This window comes from Fragaria vesca, linkage group LG7, assembly GCF_000184155.1.
Source record: "Fragaria vesca subsp. vesca linkage group LG7, FraVesHawaii_1.0, whole genome shotgun sequence".
Lineage (NCBI taxonomy): Eukaryota > Viridiplantae > Streptophyta > Magnoliopsida > Rosales > Rosaceae > Fragaria > Fragaria vesca.
The window spans coordinates 352,146-363,798 of NC_020497.1; the positions used below are offsets into that span (position 1 = coordinate 352,146).

General features: G+C 35.4%; 2 protein-coding genes across 2 annotated transcripts in view; one reads left to right on the forward strand and one right to left on the reverse strand.

Annotated features, from left to right (window-relative positions):
* Positions 1 to 3,122: 3,122 nt before the first annotated feature.
* LOC101294103 (ABSCISIC ACID-INSENSITIVE 5-like protein 2-like) lies at positions 3,123 to 8,808 on the forward strand. The gene is made up of 4 exons (XM_004306398.1): positions 3,123 to 3,351; positions 3,952 to 4,883; positions 4,960 to 5,031; positions 8,386 to 8,808. The coding sequence occupies exons 2-4, from the start codon at positions 4,074 to 4,076 to the stop codon at positions 8,464 to 8,466; spliced, it is 963 nt and encodes a 320-aa protein (XP_004306446.1). The 5' UTR covers positions 3,123 to 3,351; positions 3,952 to 4,073; the 3' UTR covers positions 8,467 to 8,808.
* A 7-nt stretch (positions 8,809 to 8,815) lies between these two features.
* LOC101299332 (protein argonaute 4A-like) overlaps positions 8,816 to 11,653 on the reverse strand; it is an 8,249-nt gene continuing 5,411 nt past the window's right edge. Inside the window, exons 17-22 of the mRNA XM_004308135.1 lie at positions 10,284 to 10,347; positions 10,077 to 10,191; positions 9,901 to 9,974; positions 9,590 to 9,684; positions 9,430 to 9,461; positions 8,816 to 9,243 (exon numbers count right to left, since the gene is read on the reverse strand). Of these exons, the coding sequence (XP_004308183.1) occupies positions 9,059 to 9,243; positions 9,430 to 9,461; positions 9,590 to 9,684; positions 9,901 to 9,974; positions 10,077 to 10,191; positions 10,284 to 10,347 (565 nt within the window). The 3' untranslated portion in view covers positions 8,816 to 9,058. The remainder of the gene's footprint in view (positions 9,244 to 9,429; positions 9,462 to 9,589; positions 9,685 to 9,900; positions 9,975 to 10,076; positions 10,192 to 10,283; positions 10,348 to 11,653) is intronic.

Genomic DNA, 11,653 nt, shown 5'->3' on the forward strand with positions numbered 1-11,653 from the left:
TGTTTTTTTTTTTTTTTGTAGAATAGGCGGTGGACTGGTGGGATTTAGAGTGGGTTTGAAGAGGATGGTGATGGATTAAGAGAATGGTGGCGGAGAACATGTATGGCTTTTGTTTTCACATTTTCTAAAACCGTGGAATAAATTCAATTTTAAAGGTCTGTAAAGCCCAACTTTTATTGCAATGTTAGAGGACTAAAAATTAGAGTACTATATACCCTCATCAAACTATTTTTTAGGAAAATCTTGTCCCGTAAATTTTGCAGGAATTTGTTGGCTGCATTATCCGCATCCTAATTGGAGAAACTCATGTTCATTGAAAAATCACTTAGAAAAGGTTGGTCATAAATTTGGTGTTTTTGCTATGACTTCCAATGAAAAATGTTGCACCACTTCATACTTTAAAGTCGTGAATTCAAATCTTATGACATATGTAAGGTGTGAGTTATTTAATAATTTTTTTTTTTTAAATATGGAATACCAACTGTCAAAGAGAACAAGATCTCCTATGCAGTAAAGGAAACCTACTAATCAAGCAAAAGATGCACCAACATGGGCGCAACCTCCTAATGGCAGAATAAGACTAAGTGTCGTCGGGTCATTCTATGACGACAACATAGTAGGAAAGTTACATTATTAGATATATCGTGTTACATGTCTAGTGATATTTTCATTATGTCACCGTAATTACAAAACAATAGGGGCGTCGTTAAAGTAGCATTCTTTGTTTGTTGGTGTCTTCTTTAGGTCTATGTACTTTGTATGTATTCTTGATATTATGTCGGGACTTTATTGTAATCAGGGGTTTAAGTTTCATGGCCCCCTAATAAAGTCGTCATTAAAATAGTACATTTGGCTAGTTGGTGTATTGTTTGAGTACATGTATTTTGTAAATATTCTCGACATTATTTCAGGACTTTATTGTAATCAGGGTTCAGACTTTATGTCCCCTACGTATTCGATTGTTTCATTAGTGAAGGCTTGAGGGTAGCCACACCAACCCCTTTATTAAAAAACAAAAAACAAAAAAAGTACTCGTCAATCATGGACATGAATACCTGGGCGACGTCGTTTTGTCTTGGGATCTCGGATATGTGCGACGGCTTAGAAGTAAATGGGCCCAACTTTTTTGGCCTAGAAATAGTCGCTAGATTTTCCTTTTAATTCTCTTATTTATAATAATTGCCTATAATATATTCACTACTTTGATTATAGGCTTACTTGTAAGTGAGTATGAAATCATTGAAATGTAAGTGCCACCCGAATGTGAATCATTGATCTTAGGTAGTTGTTCAATGGGAGTGGTTTTAATGAGGACTACTAAATTGAGGACTAGTTTAAGACTTTTTCATTAATTCATTTATTGCATCAATTTTTCAATCACATTTTTCATCTCAACCGTTCAGTTTTGAAGTCTATATAAATATATCATTTATACAAATTTTCAGCTAAATCAGTGATCGTTAAGAAATAAAACTAAATTAAATTAATGGATGATCTAAATCTGTCAAACATGAGCCGTTCAAGTTTATAATTGGTAAATCACATTTATGAATGGTTTAACAATTTTCAATTTAGATGAAAATTTGTACAGATGATCTACTTATATATATCTATAAATTAGACGGTCGAGATGTGAATATGCGATCAAAAAATAGGTGAAACGAATAAATCCTCAACTAATCTTTATCTAATCCTCAACTTACGATATATCTCAAAAAAAGAAAAAGTGCTAAATATCCGTTTTGAGATCGGGAAGTAGCATTTTGGCTAGTTATGTCATATCATAAAGCATCGATGGTCTTTATATGATGTCTGCAGACTGCAGGCAGTAGCATTGCAGGCGCAAACATGTAGATAGGGAGTCAATGCGCAATTATTATATTAATTGCTGAAAATAAAAGTAAATTTAGTTTTAATTTTTGATAGATAAAAAGTAAAGTATGGAGAGGGTGGTTGTGGTAGAGTCTCCAAAAAGGAAAAGTGGCATTATTAATAGGAAGGGAGGGAGTGCCACGTGCCGGATTATGGTTGCATTTGATATTAAATGAGTATTTGTGCCTACAGAGCATATATCCCACTTCCACATTTGGACAAAAGTCTCGTTAGTTGGGTTTACTCCATACCACTCGTGCTCCCCTGCCTGCCTTCCCACGCTCCTTCTGTAGGAATAACCTTACAATACTATACACCTCACCAAACATAAAAAACACAAGGGAAACGAAATTGAGAAATATTTATACAAAATTTATTTATGGGGTAATTCATAGCTTTGTAATGAATCAATCTTCTACGAGGCATGTAAAGTCAAGATTTTCATCATTTATTTAGAGATACAAAGTACGTAGCTTTTCACATCTAAAAAGCACTTAAAATACGTAGTTAGTGATAAATAAATTTAACGCAACATACATCTAGCTATAAGTTAAACTCATCTCACAGCACTTAATATCTAGACGTTAAAAGCAAGTCATAGTTTTTGTTGCTCCAAAATAAATGTAAAGTAGCTTTTGCCACTCTCGAAGCACGTAGTGTGCATAGTTTTTATCGTTTAACAGACACGTAAGGTGCATAGTTGCCTCACCAAAACCATTTATCTTAAATGTGAGTCATAATTTTTCTCGCCCTAAAAGAAACGTAAAAGTAGCTTTTACCGCTCTCTAGGCAAGTAGTGCACATAGTTTTCATTGTTTATTACTATTAGACTCGTACGTCACATAATTGAGAATCGACAACAATGTGTGTCAGAACATTGAACAGAAAGTAAATTTCATTAATATCTACGATTTTCAATTTGTGAAAGAGATTTCATTTAATAGTTTGGAATTTCCTTGTAAAATCTTATAGAAAGAGCACTCTCTCCATGTTAGGAATTTAGGTTTAGGTAACCATGAACCCATCTAATGCAAATCCTTGGAAGAAAAAAAAAGGGTAAGAAAAGAAGTTGACACGTTGGAGAGATAGGTCTTAGTGGCACAGGTGGACCAAGCAAATTGAGAAACCCATAATGAACGCATGAGGGGGCTCGCAGAGGAGTATTTTCCCAAGAAGAAAAAAATATTAAATTTTGGGCACACAAACAATATAATATAAAAGTGTGAAAAAATTGGGGGAATTTTTGGTTTTTGCAGAAAAAGAAGCCAGAAAGAAACCTCTCTCTCTCTCTTCTGTGTTTCTCTCCAAAACTGCGCAAATTGGGATTACATTTTTGAAACAAAAAATAGATAGATAGATAGATAGATATATAAACACACCCACACACACACCAGTATGTATGTGTTTGTATATTTTTGATTTTGAAAACCTCTACAATTTCATACCCCACAACTCCTTCCTTGGATTCAGATCGGACTTGTGAGTGCTCTCTCTCTCTCTCTCTCATCAGTCTTCTTCGGTGTTGTTGTTGCATGCAAATCAAGGTCTGTGGATTTGGGGTTAGTGCTGTGAATGTGAATTTGGTTTGGTGGGTTGGTTTTGTTATTGTGGGGAAATGTGCCTTTCTCAGTTGTTGAGTTGCAGAGTTTGATTTTGGGTTTAGGGTTTGAAAGCATTGGGTGTAAGGGAGGCTGTAGATGTCCTTCACTTACTTGCATGCAACCGATTAGCTCTTATTCTCATAATTCTATTATCAGGGTCTGATTAAATTTCCTTTACTCTTTCTTGTTTTTTTTTTTTGATTTGGTGTGTATGTTAGTGATTTTTGTTTTTGGAAAAATTGAAATTTTATAATTAACTCAAGCGGTTGTTAAATAAAAATTTGTCTTTGTTTAGTTCAGGTTAAAGCTTTAACCTTTATATGCCTACATCTTTGGTTGCATGGAATTGCAGAGATCATTCTAACTCTCACTCTGTGTGTAGTGTTTTGAAAGTCTGTGTTGATTATTAGCAATGTGTAATGCTGTTAACTTCTGGAGAATATTGAGTGTAATTTCAATTTTTTCTTTTTCTTTTTAGGTTTCTGAGTTTTGGGGGAGTTTGGAGATTGCCGCTGGTTTTCGAGCTGAGCTTTGGTATCAGTTAATATATTTGGTTGTTTAGGATTTGTGTAATGACCTTTTCTTATTGAAGTTTGGTGAATGGGGATACAGACAATGGGTTCTCAAGGTGGGGCTGATGGTAATTGCAAACAGTCACAGTTCCAGCCTCTGACAAGACAAAACTCGATTTACAATCTCACACTTGATGAGGTACAAAATCAGTTAGGTGACTTGGGGAAGCCACTCAGCAGCATGAACCTTGATGAACTTCTCAAAAGTGTATGGAGCGCTGAGGCGAACCAGACCATGGGTATGGATATTGAAGGTACTGCAATGGTCAATCAAGCTTCCCTGCAGCGTCAGGCTAGCCTGTCATTAACTAGTGCACTGAGCAAGAAAACAGTTGATGAGGTTTGGAGAGATATTCAACAAAGTAAAGATAATGAGGAAAAGAGATCTCGAGAACGTCAACCTACTTTGGGAGAGATGACTTTGGAGGATTTCTTGGTCAAAGCAGGAGTTGTTGCTGAAGCATCAGACAAAAAAAATACTGGTGGTCCTCTTGTTGGCGTTGATGCAAATGTAGCATCACAGTTCCCACAAAGTCAGTGGCTGCAGTACCCACACCCACAATATCAGCATCCGCAGCAAAGTATGATGGGGGTATATATACCAAGTCAGCCTATACCACCTCCGATGCATGTAGGGGCTGGTGCTGTAATGGATGTTCCTTACTCTGATAACCAGCTTGCGATGCCTTCACCATTAATGGGTACATTATCAGATACACAGACTCCTGGGAGGAAAAGGGGCAACCCGGAGGACATAGTAGAGAAGACTGTTGAGAGGAGGCAGAAGAGAATGATAAAAAATCGGGAATCTGCTGCTCGTTCACGTGCAAGGAAGCAGGTCTAGTTTTCATTTTATTGTTGATTTTAGATTTTTTTTTTTGTTCATCTTATCTGAAAAGAGAAAGTTGCAACAGGCTTATACAACTGAACTGGAGATCAAAGTTTCACGTCTGGAGGAGGAAAATGAAAGGCTAAGGAAGCAAAAGGTTAGGGTTTCTTTCTATATGAAATATTTTTGGTATTTCATTCATTTCGTTTATCTAATACACTTTGATTATCAAATAATAATTGTAGTCGGCTTCACTACTAATGCAATCAATACATTTTTTTTTCTTGAAAGAAAGAGATAGTTTTAGTTGGCTTTCTGTTAGTCAATAAGCTCTTTTCAGGTGATATTGGGACACATACGTAAGAACACCATTGACATGATCCTATGACCATTAGAATTACGCTTTAGCTTTTGTGTTAATATCCTTGATTTTACTGATTAGTATGAAAATTAGGGTCACTGATTGTGGAACATTAGCTATGTAGAACAATGATTTAGAACAATGCACATTTGTTTTTCTTGTTAATGTGGCTACTGGCTAGCTAGAGTTGATAAAATCACGGTTTTGGGTGATGCAATGTGGGAGAGCATGATTTGTTTGTTGTAAGAGAGAATTTTGTAGAAGGAATAGGAATGCTAAGGGGCATCATTCAAATAATCAAGCAGAGTAAAAAAGGAATAGCGAAAGCATGATTTCTTATATGACTTGTGCTGCAAAGTTGTCATTTCATCCAGCAGAAAACCACTAACCCACTCTGGTGATACCCAATTAACCGTGAAAAAGGACAAATATAGCCCCAAATATGGTGCACAAACACCAACTTTCATTCATTTGCTAGAAATTTTTGTCCATTACAAGTAACTCTTGCTTATTTGTCTTTCATGGATATATATGCTCCAATCTGATTGACTTGAGTAAATGTATTTCTTTCGACCTTGTAAAAATCAGGATTTTTTATTTTGAGCTGTTGCTATCGCATTGCAGCAGCCAATTTCGGATTTGGTTCTACCCTTTGCTCAATGATTATGTCCTACAAACATGATTTTCATTCATACTAGCACTTAAAAGGTGATTATTTTCACAATTTTTTTTATCTAGTTATACGGTTTATACCTTGTATGTACTTTCATCTTGCTTTCTTATTTGTGATTATCCTTTGTTGTGGAATGTCTGTTTATCTTGCATTAGTTATTCAGACCTTCCTTGTGTGCCACTATGTCCCTTCTGGGAGTTACACTATTTAATGAGCACTGAATTGTCAAATGAGAGCATCCCACAATTTTCTTGTTTTTCGACATTGAAAAGTGAAAGTGATAATTGATTAAGCATGTAGAATGAATTTTTTTGACATGATACTGAATGTCAAAAGATCAACAGAAGAATCAATTAAAACATTCTGCTGCTAAACTGAATGTCTGAATTTAGTGTAATCCTAGAAGTGATTGCATTATGGAATAATGAGGTAGGATTTTCAGCCTAAGCACACATAGATAAGTCAACCAGATTCGTACATGCTTTGAGAAAAAAGATAAATTTTTTTTACTTTGCTCTTTTTGTTTTGTTTTTGTTCTGGGACGAAATCTCAAGTCATTGAAAGGAGGACAAAAGAGTTTCTCATATTTGCTTGAATTAGCTATAACGGATCCAACTCTGATTGGATATAAATTGAGAATGATAAAGGTGCTCTGTAAAATCTGTTGGACAGATTCTGAATTTTGTGTGCATCTGTTCTTATGTTTATTTGTTCATAACTTTTTAAGGCGTAAGACTCTTTTTCAGGCCGAAAGAGATTGGGCTTACAGTTTTGTGCCTATTCTGGTACATAGACTTGGATCTTTACCCTACCAATTTGGTAGGCAAACAGTTTGCCCACTGAGCTCATGCATGAACATGTTTAGGTTGAATGCTCGACATATGTTCATACTTAAAAGAAAGCTTAGGATATAAATATGTAGAGGCAGATTTGTTCCTATCAACTGGGTTTACAGTTGTGCGCTGTCTAGGCAATTATGTTGAAAGTTTTTCTTGGTACTAGGGGTAATTGTTTTAGTTATTCGAATGGAAAGGTCAAAAGTAATTTTTAGGATGTGAGGTTGGAGGACTTGTCAATCTATGGGTTATGTTTTGTTTCTGGCTTCCTTGTGGGCTTTCTTTTATTCAAAGTTCAGAGATTTGTCCTTTTACTAGTTTATTAAACCGTGGTGCTGTTGTTTTCTATATAAATTATATCACATTTTCTTTTTCTGGTTGGTTTGTTCTGTTTGTATCTTCTTATTCACTGTTGTGTACCCTTTGGTAAACGGGTTTCTCATTCACTGTTCTCAATCTTCTCGATTTTCTGATGAATTTATGTTTCCTGAATCAAAAGGAAAAATTTGTAGACAACAAAACGCACAACAGTTTGGTATGCCAAACTTTACGGATAGGAATGGAGTCTATATGAATAAAAGCATAATTGCGTATCGTTTCATTTAAGAACCACTATGTGGTTGATATAGTTGATACATACAGTATGCACAAGCATGTTGGCCTCTTACTATCCTTTTTTGACCCACAAGTTTTTCAGATGCGTTTACTAGTTAACCTCACTCACTCAAAAGAAACTACTTATATAGACGTTGGGGTCAAATGTGGTTGCCCCAGTAAAACCATCTACCACCACCTATTTAGAAAACAATTCTAAAGATAGATGAGCCATCAAGTACACTTGCTGCCTGTTTTTAAGGTACTCAATTTGACACGGTTTTATGGATGAAGAGGTTTTTCTCAACTAGAGTTGGCTAGAGTAGGTGATACCATGTATTAGTAGCTTTATAAATGAAAAGGACTAATGTTAGAGATGTCATTGCTTTTATATTATTCTACATGCTTTAAACACTTGGATTGGTAGTTAGTAACTGGTCTTGTAAGTTTAGTTTGTAGAATCTTTGACGCCTTGCTATTTGTGCCACATGGAAGATAGGAATAGATTCACAAATATTTCTTGCTCCTAGAATGGATTTGTTCCAACCAGTAGATATGACTTGCAGTTATGATTGCTAATGAATATGGGTTTTTGGGATAAAAATATTGGGCAATCCTATGATAAGAAAAGTGGTCGGGAGGGTAGTTCCAATGTGGAGAGATCATCTTGTTGGATGATGTCTTAGGTCTACATGATTATGTTATGTTTCTTTCATTTGGGGAGTAGATGCGAATCTTTGGCCCAATAATTTGTCAAGTAGTAGGCTAATAGCTCTTGAGAAGCACCTTGTTACCTTGTTAACTTCATCTATCACCTATTCCTTTTCATTTTCACCACTCTAATATTCCTCTTTTTCTGCTGTTTCTCCGTTGAAATAAAAAAAAAATTATGAAAATCCCGGTTAGTTTTCTGAATTGTAGATATTCTCAACATTAGAAACTGAGAAAGAAATGACCATGTTTGTTGCTTTTGAAATTTTAGGTTGAACAGATTCCTTAGCTGATAATCCTGATATTGTTTTTTTTTCTTCTCTTATTTTCTTGCAGGAGCTAGAGAAGGTGTTGCCAAGTGCACCACCTCCTGAGCCAAAGTATCAGCTTCGCAGAACCACATCAGCTCCATTCTGACTTGTATCTATGTGCATCTGTTGCTTGTGCGTTGGTTATATATCTCTGTCATGAGCGTTTTCTTTTCTCTTTTTTCTTTTTTGGTGGCACCAGTTGCGTTAGAAATTTTCATGGGACCTTTGTACTCACTATTGTCTCTAAGACTTGTCTAGAAAGTTTTAGTGTCTGGTTTTATAAAATGTTCAGTTAATGGTCTGTTTCTGTCTGCATCTCAAGGCATCTGTTCATAGTATAAAAAGAAAAGTAATGTTTAAATGTGTATGTGATGCCGTGTCCAGGCTGGTTTAATACACAGTAACACCATCATGAAAGCCATTATGTTACACAAAACAAGTTCTAGCAAAAAAAAAAAAGGTTATAAACCCTAACCTCCAGTTTGGAGCTGAGACTTGGATAATGTGGAATTCTGATTTATATGTTACTAGTCGGGAATAAATGGAATTCGTCAAATTATACCATGTTCAGAGCTGTGAAACCATTTAAACTTTTAAAGATGATGGGAATGTTTGAAATCTCGCTATCTGTCCTGTAATTCCTACTAGCAGCATTGTATATCACCGTCAGCGTGGGATATGAAACAGGTCCTAAATCTCTAACAGAAGAACATGGAGTTAGCAACTTTTATATGCAGCCTTGGTAATTCCTGCACTGGCACAGCTCCAGCAACAGTAACACCACCAGAACCACCTTGGCTTGAAGCAGTCTCTGACATATCGTTGAACTTGACAAACTGACTCATCTGAGCTGCAGCTAGATGAGCATAGCATACTGGAGCAACTGCATTACATAGACAACACCAAATTTATTCAAAATCAAGTCAGTCTTAACCAGAAAGAAAGAAAGACCAAGCAAGCAATCATAGTCAGTCCTTTTATTTTAATTCCTCGAACTTTCTGAAGCATATATCAAGAGTTCGATTTCAATTTCATATCCAACAACCCATACGAGAAGATAATAAATTACCTACAGATATGGCCGTTGTGCTCCTCTGGTAACTGTACAAGTTTCAAACACAGGTAGTTAGGTATGAGTCAACTTCTTCACAACCATAATAAGCAAAACAACATAACCAGAAAAGAAAAAAAGAAAAAGAATAATAAGGATGAACACAAGTAATGCTTACACATATGATAAAGAATGAACAAGTTCTTGCAAGTCATCCGCTGAGAAGCCAACTTCATCATAGAGAACATGATAATGAGTAGGACGAGTTGTACCCTACATAAACAAATTCAAAGTCAATTCAGTTTCCTTCATAAGGACAGGACATCCAAGTACTCGTGCTTTTGTACGTTTAGATATAATTCATACTATTAGTGAATAATTTTCATAAACACCAAAGAGAGATTTAAAGGACTTTCTTAATTAAATTAAATTAGGGGATGCAAATCTATAGAGAAATCCAACTCAGAGGTTCTGGTCAACAATACTCACAATCATCCCAGCATGAGAACATAAGTAGAAATCATTGTTCTTTGGATGACAGACTTTGTTGTCAATAATAGTACCTGTGATAAAGTGATAAAAAGATAAGCGTAAACTGTAAACAATACAAAACCCATTATCTTCTTTCTATTTGTATTTTCTTTTACGATGGTAAGAAAACTAACCAGGTGGAACATTGTCAGGAGAACCACTAGCCTGGAAGAATTTTGTGTGATGATTCTTTTGTGCAATAATAACCATGAACCTTGGACACCAGCTCTCATCAAGAAACTTGCAGGCCTGCAAGATATAAAGTGTAGAGAACAGTTAGAAATTTTCTCTCACTAATCTGAAGCATGTACAAACAAAATGAAGATTGGCTATGTGACAACCTCAATAATCTGATCCAATTCTACATTCAAAACTTGGTTGAACTGAGACTCACTCACTCCATCCCTGAACAAGAGAAACTCTGGGTGATAAGATATAAAGAACACCTAAGTATAGATGAAGAACATTCAAGTACAGATGATTGAGTGTTGGAAAATGTTAATTTAACGAAAATTATATATATCCTGAAAATACATAACTCCTCAAGAGACATCTTTTGGACTCAGGAACTTAGTAAGCTTTTTTTTGTTTTTTGTTGTTTTGTTTTGGAAAATGAGGATCTTAATAAGCTGACACAATGCTAATGTAACAAACCTAAATAAGAGTTATCTGAGCCTATAAACCTTAGAAGAAAACTACAGCTTTTAAGAAGATCCAGATACTGCGCCTCTTATAGGTAAACTGAAGGTAAGCTTGGTGAAGACCTCTTCCAGATATAAACCTTCCATGTTGCAAAGCTAACTCCATTATATTAACTTCTGAGAATGAAATGATAATAGATTGAAGTTTACAAATTAAAGAGTGATTAAGGGATGTAGAGCTCACGTACATTAGGGGGTTTAAAGTTTAGGATCTAAATCCTAATCCAGTACCAAAACCTTTCAAGGGATTAACATTCTAAACAGCATGGATCTATTTCTTTTAATTCAAGAGCAAGTACGGTTCACGTGTACAAATTACATATCCTGATTTATGAGTGATATATATATTCTAGTGAGGACCCTTAAGTTGAGGACTTGGTGATGACTTTTCGGTTTATAGTTTAAAAGACCCAATTTTCGATCACATTTTGACATCTTATCCGTTCAGTTTTTAGGTTTATATGAGTAGATCATTTCTACAAATTTTCACCCAAATTGGTGTTTGTTTTTTTTTTTTGATTGAAGAAATTGGTGTTTGTTAAGATAACAAACTAGATCAAATTAATGGACAAACTAAATCTGTCAAATATGAACCGTTCAAGTTCATAATTGATAAATCACACTTATGAATGTCTTAACAATTTTCAATATAGCTGAAAATTTGAAAAAATGATCTACTCATAAATATCTATAAACTGAACGGTCAAGATGTAGATATAAGATCGAAAGGTGGGATAAGCCGAAAAGTCCTCACCAAGTCCTCAACTTCAGGGTCCTCACTAGAAGGGCTTCTATATATATATATATATAGGACGTTTCTCAGGTGTGGACGTCCGCACCAAAGTTTTGGTGCGGATTTCCATTTTTGCACCACTTCCCGATCGAATTTCCTCAAACTTCCTTCAAGACATATCTAGATCATCTTGTGTAAATCATCTCTGCAAAATTTCAGCCAATTTGGTGATCGTTAAGGCCCTCAAAATCGAAAAACAAATATGACGGACTGAATT